We start from the raw sequence: 11911 nt of genomic DNA on the forward strand, positions 1-11911 counted from the left end.
AGCTTTAAGTAGAATCTTAGGTACATTGTGAATTTATGATACGACCATGCATCCATGATCACGTGACTATCTGATCATCAAACCTACATTTCACACTTCATGGTTGGAAAATTCAAGGAGCTAAATCCCTTATCTGTAAACCTACCAGGATGGCAAAATCCTCAGTGCCGAAGACAACTATTTTTCTGGAAAAGAATGCACCATTCTAAATGCTATTAAAAATTAATTTAAAAAAAATTATTTTATTATTTTATTATTTTAATATTTTATAACTAAAACTTATCATATTTAATTTTCAATATTTTTTTAATATTCTTTAAAAAAGCAGTTTCAACAATAATAAACATGTCTTTAATGAGGAAAATTTTGCCTAAGAAATAAAATGTCATCAATCTTATATTGTCCTCGGTTATGAATAATAGCAATAACCATCATTATACAAATAAAAACATCTGTTTATCCTCCCGAAAGATCATAAATGAAAAGATCCCAAGTTCATGAATGGAACCACCCACCTGATAAATCTTTAACAGTGTCTAGTAATAGGGCATGTATCGCATTGGCCTTCTGAACCTAGGAACCTTCCTGCAGATATTGGGGTGGCAAAACAAAAAAAAAAAACAGAAGTGATGAAATGAACAACAGTCGACCAAACTAGGATGAGTGCAGAAAAAGCATACCCATATCCATAAGGGGAGTAGAAATTAGGCACGTATGGCCTCCTAAACCGGTAACCAACGTAAGGATTGAAATGCCTTGGTCGATACTGCTTCATCCCAGGAACATTGGTCCTCTTGGGCAAAACCTAAATGGCATATCAAATAAAAATAATAAGGATAAATCAAAAGCAAAATGGATCTCATGGAAATTTCATAACAACAACTGATGAGCATGCTAATTTCTTTGATAAAAGAATGAAGACTTGCCTTCAATTGACGTCCATGTAGTTCAGATTCATTCAAAAGCAAAGCCTCTTGTACAGCCTCTACTTCAAGGAATTCCACATAAGCAAAACCCTTTGGCTGGCCATACTTGTCTGTCAGAATAGTAACCCTGTTAACTGTACCACAAGATTGAAAGTGTTGTTGGACTTCTTCTGGTGTGCATGCATAATCAACCTGCATCATAAAATTATTCATCACGAGGTTTGCTTGCCAAATTTCAATCAACATCACATCATCATAAAAACAGATTTATAGTAACAAACAACCATTGCAATACGTTTTAACAACATTCCTTGAGCTGTAATTTTTGGGATAAAAGATTCCTTATCTACATGCATAATCCACCAACCCCGAAGAAAGTATAATATGATGCAAAGAAAAAATAATGATTATCATAACAGCATTGAATAAAAAAAATGTTTTATTTCTGTTACTGTTATTATTATCACTTTTTTGACACAAGCAATAATACTCTATATTTTCCTCTTTCAATCAACAACTCCTCAAATATAATAGCTATTGCATTGCCCCTGATCCAGCTCATTTAATCTTTGTGCATGGGTACTTTTGTTTGACAAGATCTTTTTGAGTTCACGGTTCAAATTTTGGAATGTGCATTAGCCTGAACAAGTTTAAATCACCAAATGTAAGGGTGCATAATTGCATGCAAAACTGCCAAATCAGCTTGCCAGAGTGCATCCATCCAAAACAAGCACACATTCATTACGTCCACAAAAATCAAACCAGCATTTTCCAACTAGCAAAGTATCAACCTTCTATATCATCAAATCATCCCACAGCCATTCCTTTTTCAAATGTAGAGCTAGAAAGTAGAAACCATAATTTTCCAGAAGTTCATCTCTAATTTTGCTTTTTCCTTCTATCAGTAACAACTAGCACTTCTTGGATAAATGAAAAAAAAATTACACTTTTATCACTCCCCTTTTCACTTTTTTAAGAAAAAAAAGGCATCATTGTTTCATTTCTCCCATCAATAGACTTGACGGTTTAAGTGGTGGTTGATGCACTTCTGCGTCTGCATAATGGGGAGAAAAAAAATTGAACACTCTGAAGTTATACAGTGAAGATTACATACTCAAGTCTCAACTCAACCATATAGGATAAACCCTTGTCCATATTTCTGATCCTTGGCTAAGGTTATTTTTTCCCACAAGTAGTTTTTTTCCCCTCCATTTCTACTCCACCTTCAAGGACTGCAAACAAGCTACATGTTTCCATTGTTCCCTTGTCTATAAAGCAAAGATCCCAACTTACAGCATATACAAGTCAATAGCAAAGGACATGAGAACAGTTTTTCATGATAATATATGCACAACCATAGAGGTAGAAGCAAATTAAACGTATGAATGTACATATATATATATATATAACCAACAACAACAATATAAGAAGTTTTGAGACTAATTGAGATTTCTTTATAAAAGATTTTCCCTATAAATCATAGAGGAAAAGCTAAGACGTCTAAAGATTACTTAATAGTTGTATACATGAAATTATTCATAGTGGATCTTATAATGGAAAATTTTCCAGCCAATTAAGCTGAAAAGACATCAAGTGTTCAGCATTATGCTAATTAAATGATAATTAGAAAATGATATTCTAGCAAAAAAAGGAAAAAAAAAAAAGACGTCTTATACTAGATGTTCATTCTGTTCAAAACACAGGTTTCCAAAGTTAAATGTAAGAAGAAAAATATTTATTACCATGTCAATCTAAATATGTCCTAGTTGGATTATTCACAGATCTTAAAATGCTCTTCTTCTTGAGTTTAAGTAAAACAATAATGCATATGGTAAACCCTTTAGTAATGACTAATGAGAAATGACAAACCCCAGAAGTGTCTAAAGTCAACAATAAGATGACCAAGTCAATATTAGCTAATTAAAATTTTAAGAACTCATTGTAAGTTCACTTGTTAACGTGAAAACAAACATTTGTCAAGCACTTCCAATACTTTGGATAAAACAACTAGCAATCAAGAGGTAAGACGCCATTATACCCTTCACCACATCTGCTTAATGACCACATTTTCCGGAAGCACCAACCACCAACAGCAGTGACGAGGCTCTGCAGTCTGCAACTCAGATTGCATATCCTGATTTGCCTGATGCCTCTGCCCTTCAAAAGGAATGACTTCTATTCTCACACATCATGGTTGAAGCATCTCAATTACATACTACCATCGATTCCAGTAACCTCCAATAAGCCTTTTGCTTGCTTCTTTCATGCAATTTCTTTTGAAATAAATTTACATCATTCTTCATATCGGAACTCACTCTCTCTCTCTCTCTCTCTCACTTATCTTTCCTTTTTTTTTCTTTCCTTTTTTTTTTTGTTAAAATTATTTCTTTCTTTTGAATTTTTTTTTCTGCTTTTCTTTTTTGTCCCCTTCAAATGTTCTTTTATTCCTTTTTCTTTTCTCTCTTTTTTTCAGTAAATTTATCATATTTTCCACTCGTTTTGTTTTCATTTCTTTTGTCTATTAACATGCAGGACTTTTTTAATCTCTCATAATACAAGCTTATTTAACACAAAAATGACTGGCCAACCCCCAAAAGACAGTACAACTATTCCAGCGCTAACAAACAGAGAACTTGAAGAATAAGAAGAACCCTGCGATCATAGTGAGACGTAAAGTCAAACCATGATTCTCAATGGTGGAAACCACATCAACAGCAAAAACAAGGAAATTAATGTAAGTGATAGGTCAAAATGGTAAAACAAATCCCACAGGCTGAAGGGAGGATTTCTCATTTTCTTTTCTTCTTTTTCCCTTTTAGGTTTAGAGGGGGCAGTATAGCTGGGCTGTTGAGATTTGGACATTTGTTGTTTTATTAGATTACAGACAGTATTTGATAAATGAATTGAATTTGATAACTAAACAGGCTTGCATGTCAAACAAGTAAGGATTTAACAATTCTTTTTCTTATATGCTACTTATGTGCACATACTTTGTATGTGTACATAATAACATATTTAAAAACAAGTGTGTGATAATAAAAGAAAAAAAAATTGCGTCTACATTACTATTATATATATATATATATATATATATAATTCACAAGGCTCTTCAAATGCAAGCAATAAAAGAAGGCTTCCAAAGTCTAGAGATTTTACACTTGAAATGGGACAGACCAGCAATTTTTTTTAATAATATTACTGTGGTTGTCATAAAATAAGCAGAAAGCAAATCAAAGTGTGCTTAGCTAGTGTATTCTGGCATTGGTGTGTGCATGTGTGTGCGTGCGCACACACAGGCACACACTCACTCACTCTTATTGCCAAATGCCAATCTATTCATTTGGCTTGAGAATGTCATAATATATAATTTACAAGGCTTTTAAATGCAAGCAATAAAAGAAAAGCTTCCAAAGTCTAGAAATTTTACACTTGAAAAGGGACAGACCAGCATTTTTTTTTTTAATAATATTACTGTGGTTGTCATAAAATAAGCAGAAAGAAAATCAAGTGTGCTTATGTAGTGTATTCTGGCGCTGGTATGTGTATATGTGCACACAATTATTGCCAATCTATTCATTTGGCTTGAGAGTGCCATAATAAAAATTTAGTCCAAATTAAAAGGGACCATGTAATACTATATTAGGTGTCAACTGTAAAATATTAAATTACATTAACAAGTAAACATTAAAAATAATCAATGAAAACCTAGGGGAGCCATGGAAACCTCAGGTTTCCAAGCGGATCCACCACTGCAGGTTAATATAAATATAGAAAAGATTGGATATGCCTTTTGTTCAACAAATAAACAGTTTATACAATTGCTGTACAAAGAATTACTCAATTCATCTAATCTTCTCCACAATTTATTAGCTCACTGAAAGTGCATTCATGCACATATTTTATACAACCACAACACCTAAATGAACAACAGAAAAGTAACAGGGAGTCGTATGCTTCTGTAAAATGATTTTCAACATGGATACTCAACTCAATTCAACTCAACTAAGCCTTTATCCCAAAAATTTGGGGTCGGCTATATGCATTATCTTTCTCCACTCTGAACGATTTTGGGTTAAATCCTCGAAAATGTGCAATGCTTCTAGGTCATGTTGTACTACTCTCCTCCAAATCAGTTTAGGTCTACCACTTCTTTTCTTTCTATCCTCTATCCTAACGTGCTCTACTTGTCTAACTGAAGCCTCCGTATGTCTACGCTTCACATGACCAAATCACCTCAATCTCCCTTCTCTCAACTTATCCTCAATTGGTGCCACTTCTACTTTTTTTCTAATACTCTCATCACGGACTTTATCTAGTCTAGTATGACCACTCATCCACCTTAAAATTCTTATCTCCGCAACTCCTGTCTTAGAAACATACGACTCCTTCAGTGCCCAACACTCACTACCATATAACATGACCAGTCTTATGGCTGTACGGTAAAATTTTCCTTTCAACTTATTGGGAATCTTGCGATCACATAAAACTCCTGCAGCACATCTCTACTTCAACCATCCGGCTTTAATTCTATGACTACCATCCTCTTCACATCCCCCATCTACTTGAAGGACTGAGCCGAGATATTTAAAGTGATTACTTTGGGACAATATCACTCTAGCCAAACTAACTCCTTCCCTATCACTAGTTCAGCCTTCACTGAACTTGCAATGCATGTATTCTATTTTCGTTCTACTTAACTTAAAGCCCTTTGACTCTAGAGTACTTCTCCAAAGCTCTAACTTTCTATTGACTCCTTCTTACGTCTCATCTATCAAAACTATATCATCCGCAAACATCATACACCAATAGATACTCTCCTGTATATGTTTCGTTAATTCATCTAAAACTAATGTAAAAAGGTAAAAGCTTACAGCTAAACATTGGTATAATCCAACTGAGATAAGAAAATCTTTGGTGTCACCTCCCACTGTGCGCACAATAGTAGTTACTCCTTCATACATGTCTTTCCACACTTGTATGTACCTAATAGATACCCTTTTTTGTTCTAACACTCTCCATAAGACATCTCTTGAACACTATCATAAGCCTTCTCCAAATCGATAAAAACCATGTGTAAATCTTTCCTTACATCTCTATATTTCCCCATCAAACTTCTAATGAGAAAGATCGCTTCCATAGTTGAACGATCAGGCATGAAGCCAAATTGATTAGGAGAGATAGAAGTATCATGACGTAGTCAATGTTCCACAACTCTCTCCCACAACTTCATAGTATGACTCATGAGTTTAATTCCCCTATAGTTTAAGCAACTCTGTATGTCTCCCTTATTTTTAAAAATAGGTACTAAAATACTCCTCCTCCATTCATCGGGCATTTTCTTTGAATTTAGAATCTTATTAAACAATTTAGTTAACCATGCCACTCTCATCTCTCCCAAACACTTCAGCACTTCAATTGGTATTCCATCGAGTCTACAGGCTTTACTAACTTTCATTCTCTTAAGTGCTTCCTTTACTTCTAAATATCTAATCCTTCAAGTATAATTCACATTCTTTTCTATTGCTCTGTAGTCTATATTCACGTTATTACCATTTTGACTATTATTAAAAAGATCATCAAAATAATTTCTTCATCTTCTTTTAATGTCCTCATCTTTCACCAACATTTTTCCTTTTTTATCCTTAATGGACCTAACCTAACTTAATTGAGATCTTGACATTTTTTTTCTCTCCTCATTGCTAGTCTATAAATATCTTTCTCCCCTTCTTTAATTTCAAGTTTCTCATATAACTTTTCATAGGCCTGCGCTCTGGCTTGATTGACTACTTTTTTTGCTTCTTTATTTGCTATCTTGTACTGTTCATATGCCTCATTATTATCACACTTAGGTAATTTTTTATACTATTCTCTCTTTCTCTTCACTGTCTTTTGTACTTCCTCATTCCACTACCATCTCTCTTTTGAGGGTGGTCCATGTCCTCTAGACTCTCCAAGTACTTTTCTTGCTACTTCTCTAATCTTTGCTGCCATCTATATCCACATACCATTGGCCTCCATATCCAACTTCCATGCTTCGAACTCGAGAAGCTCATTTTTGAACTTCACTTGCTTTACTCCTTTGAACTCCCACCACTTTGTTCGAGCTACACTATTTCTTCTAACCTTACTTGAATTGTTCCTAAACTTGACATCTAAGACCACTAACCAAAATTGACTTGTTAAAGCCTCTCCCAGAATGACCTTACAATCCTTGCATAGAGCTCTATTTGTCTTTCTGTTTAAGAGGAAGTCAATTTGGCTTCTATATTGCCCACTTTTGAAAGTTACTAAATGTGACTCTTTTTATAAAGTAAGTATTTGCTAGTTTTAGGTCATATGCCATAGCAAAATCCAGAATTCTTTTTCCCTCTTCATTTCGGTTACCAAATCCAAAACCTCCATGAGCATTCTCATAGCCTTACCTATCACTTCCTGCATGTCCATTCAAATCTCCACAGATGAAAACATTCTCTTCATTCGGTATGCTTTGCATTAGATCATCCATATCTTCCCAAAACCTTTGTTTACTCTCACTATCTAGTTCTATTTGCGAGGTATAAGCACTAACTACATTTATTATTTCTCTTTCTAGTACTAGCTTTACTAGTATAATTCTATCTCCTACTCTTTTCACACCATCTTTCAATGTCCTGTCTATGATTATGCCCACACTGCTCTTATTTCTCTCCTTTCCGATAAACCACAGTTTATACCCTGAATTACCCGCTTCCTTACTTTTCTTTCCTACCCATTTAGTCTCCTGAATGCAAGCAATATTCACTCTTCTCCTTTCCAATATATCCACAAGCTCCATTAATTTTCCTGTAAGTGATCTAATATTCCAATTACCAACCCTGATTCTCCTATCATGCTCCTTCCTAATTGATCTCCTTCTATGATATCTTCTATTGTTCTCTATGCCTATCTGATGTTCTATTCCACTATTTATTTTACTATCTGTCCTATGGACTACCTTCTTTACCCACACCCATCCATGATGTGGGAACCCTTGCTCATTTAACACCACACCCGGGAATCGGCATGGTGCGTCGCTTTCGGTGAACGCCCTACACCCTTACATATTTCTCACTACACCCGGGTTCCGATGTAGCGTGTCGTAAGCAGAGGATGCCCCAACGTTTATATCGATTTTCAGCATGGATGATAATCAAAAAGTCTATTACAAACACCTAGAGCAACAAGTGTTCCCTAAGAGTTTTTTTTTTTTTTTTTTTTTTTTTGGGGGGGGCCGAGGGGGGTAGACCTAAATTTACTTAACTTGGAGGAGACTAGTACAACATGACCTAGAAGCATTACACATTTCTGAGGATTTAACCCAAAATCGTTTAGAGTAGAGAAAACGAATCCATATAGCCAACTCCAAATTTTAGGGATAAAGGCTTAGTTGAGTTGAGTTTTGGGGAGGTGGGGACCAAATATACATCTTACAACCTAGACGCCGCACTACCACATGCATGCATGTTATATCTATAAAATTTACTGATGGATGGAAGAAGGATTGTATTTTGCACACAATGGACCAAGTTCTAAGGTTAGGTAAAGAAAATAAAGGGTGGGAAGCAAATATAAAATACATGAATTTATGACATGCATAATAGTAAAGGCATTGTATTTCAAAAAGAAAATTTATGATGACCAATGCAAAAACAGGGCTACTATTTTTCTTAACTGAACAGGCCAAAAAAAGAATGTTCAGCCAGACATGTAAACAAGAAATTTTGATTAAGGGCTAAAGAAAATCACACAATATCATGCAACTCTTAAGAGAAAAACTAAGATATAGAACCTAGCTTTGGAGAAAAAAAAAAAAAAGAACAAACAAAGGAGGTTATCTATTTTCTCACATTGCCAACAAACACAGAACGAGAATCCGCTTCCTCCTTATTTGCTTGGTTAGCAGCAGCACTAGCTGGATCTGTGAACGACATTACAGCACACAAATAATAAAGATAATAATGTGAGTTATAAACTTCCAGACAGGCGTTGAGAGGACAAGAAGAAAATTCATACAAGAAGAAGACATTTGACTGTATTAAAAATTCAAGAAGCATCTTATTCTAAGTCAGAAAAAACATACAGCACAAGCTTACAAGCACAAATCTAATCATAATCCATATTAACAGATGCTCTACATCATGAATCTGGAGGCATGATGAAGGTTAAAAAAATTTTATACAAAAAAAAATGAAAAATATAAAATCTGCCAACTCCAATCTGGTTAAAATCTTCAAAACAGTGAAAAATCACACAGACCAAAGAAGAGGTAGGTTAGATGGTTTTTTTAGAAAAAAAAATGTTTGATAAAGAAATGCATGCCAAAATATGGGACATACAACACCACTAGAAAATTGCAGAACACAGGCAAAGAATAGTCTTCTAATCACAGGTATTTGGTCATCGAAACAAGAAAAATATGTTCTCCATGCTAACAGCACATTTACCAGTGCTATTTTTTAAATGATTAAAAGAAAACGCAATTAAAAAGTACCCCGAGTTTTTGAGGACATCAAATAGATGTTTGCTGAAATTCTCAAACCACTCATTTTCAAATCAAAGCCTGATAAGAGTGCATGGACCACCAAAAACTACAAAAACTGATTTCCAAAGGAGACAGAAAAAAAGATGAGTCTGTGCTTCCTTTATATGCAATCATCTCTCTTATATCATTTTTGTAATATCTCTTCTCGACAAAAGTGTCAAACATCATTTTTTGATCAAATTACAGGAGAATAAGACGGGAATAATCCAGATGTGAAATATTATCTAAACCACCAAAAGAAGCATAATCAAATCAAAATAGCCACCCCACAACTCCCTTTGACCATCAAATTTTCCCCGGAACCAAACAAGGAATAGACTTGTAACAGCAGATCCAAATTCCTCTACAAGGTAGAAAAACAAAACTCGTAGTAGAAGATAGAAGAAAAAGGAGTCAAAACCTTGAACAGCGCCCATCTCCTTCTCAACCTTAGCTTGCATCTCGCGAAGAGCCGCCGCTTCCTCCTCCATCTCCTTCAACCTCTTCTTCATCTCATCCAGCTCCTGCAACATTACACCCACGTAGAGCGGTGATGATTATAAATCAATACAAGAAAGTTAAGTAAATAGCTTTTCGAATATAGAAACATCTAAGATCGATTAAATCACTAGGGTTTTTATCATCTCTATGCAAAATTCAAACTGAAAGAGATAGGACCTTGACGGCGTCTTCATCGGCGGCGGACATGTCGACGTCGGCGTTGTGAGAGTCCATATCGCCTTCCACGTCAGGAATCTCCCCCCCGTACACCTCATGCTCTTCTTCCTCCATACCTCTGGCTCCGATTAGATGTTTCCAGAAGCAAGAAAATCCCTCGGCGCCCCAGATGCTCGGTTTATATAGTGTGGGACACGGGGTTAATCAGATGATTAAAATGTCGTCGTTTCATGTGATTGTTTGTCGGAAACAATGCGTCCTGGTAGTTTGGTATGATCAAGAGGATTGAGATTTTTTTTTTTTAGTATTTTATAATTTGGTTTTTAGATATAATAAAAATTATATTTTAATTTTTTATTTTTTATAAAAATAAATTATCCTTTAAAATATATTTTTATTAATAAAATAATTTTTTATTAAAATTTTTCTTGTAAGTGAGTAAACAAAAATTAATATTGAAAAGTGAAAATTTATCATCTACTAAGAAATGATTCGAGTGCTTATAACCGATGGGTAGCCTTTTTTTTTCTCGAATTCCTTTTTATCTCGTTTCAACATAAAAAGCTTGATAGATCCATTTATATCGCTTGAATACTTGATACTAATCTAATTTTTATACTAATTGAACATCTCTAACTCATAAGGTAACTTTTAAGTAAAGCAAAGACTTAAGTAATATCAACCAACCTAAATTTAAAACTAAATTATTATAAATAAAAATTGTTACTGTTTTAACTCACTAACAAGTAATAATAAATTTTAAGAAAAAAAGTTCAAATAAGGTACTCAACTTCATGAAGAAGTAAAAATAAGCTAGTTTTGACTTTTAAATTTCTAAAATAATTAAATATTAATTTTATGATTTTAAATATTAAAAATATTTATTATTTAAAAACTAAAAAAAAAATCCTAAAATCTATCAAACTAGAATCGAAAACCATTCCCCATCCCCTATCTCCTTAAATCTATCTCTTATTTCCCTCCTCCTCCTCCTTCAAAATTCCATTTCTCATTCCCCTTCTTCTACTTCTTTTAAAACTCATTTCCAATTCCCCTTTTTCTTATTCTTCTTCTTGTTAAACCCATTTCCACCTACAATGAACCTAGTGATTTGTTGCTCCCAATGTCACGATCTAGAAAAAGAAAGAAATAGGCCAAATCACATGAATTTGAGTTTGGTTGGATGAAATAAATATTGTTTTGGCTATAGGTTGAATTTCTAGGTTGATGTTAATAGGTTGATACTTGATTTTCTGGGTTGATGTTAATTGGTTGTTTTTGTTTTCTTGGTGTTCCTGTAATTTTTTTTTTATTTAAGTTTGTTGCAATTTGCAAATGTGTTTTATTGGTGTTTTTTTGAATTTTGTTGTAATTTGTAGATGTGTTTATATTTTTTTACATGCAATGAATCTTGTAAAATTTAATCAAAGACCAGTCGTATGAAAAATAGGGATGGCAGTAAGCATTGCGGGTATTCAACTTAACCGAACTCTAATGCAATGTATTTAGATGGTATGCAACCATATTTTGAAAAGAATTTAATTTTAAGTAAAAATACTTTGATCGGATTTAAGTTTTATATGTTGAGTATCCGTTATCCAAATCAATATAGATAAATAAATAATTAAATATAGAATTTTTTTATAATAATATTTATAAATTTTTTATGTATTATATTTTAAGTAAATAGAATTTTAATATTTTATATAATTATTAAAATTTTAAAATTTATATTATTAATAATTTTAATGTAAATTAATAATTAAAA

At 33.6% G+C, this 11911-nt stretch overlaps 1 protein-coding gene across 1 annotated transcript; it reads right to left on the bottom strand.

Moving 5' to 3' along the window:
- Window positions 1-364: 364 nt before the first annotated feature.
- On the bottom strand, window positions 365-10360 carry LOC110666651 (polyadenylate-binding protein 2). Its single transcript, XM_021827226.2, has 6 exons — window positions 10144-10360; window positions 9887-9989; window positions 8792-8862; window positions 927-1118; window positions 681-805; window positions 365-585 (listed from the first exon to the last, which is right to left on the bottom strand). The coding sequence occupies exons 1-6, from the start codon at window positions 10255-10257 to the stop codon at window positions 537-539; spliced, it is 654 nt and encodes a 217-aa protein (XP_021682918.1). The 5' UTR covers window positions 10258-10360; the 3' UTR covers window positions 365-536.
- Window positions 10361-11911: the final 1551 nt, after the last annotated feature.

This window comes from Hevea brasiliensis, chromosome 10 (assembly GCF_030052815.1).
Source record: "Hevea brasiliensis isolate MT/VB/25A 57/8 chromosome 10, ASM3005281v1, whole genome shotgun sequence".
Taxonomy (NCBI): domain Eukaryota; kingdom Viridiplantae; phylum Streptophyta; class Magnoliopsida; order Malpighiales; family Euphorbiaceae; genus Hevea; species Hevea brasiliensis.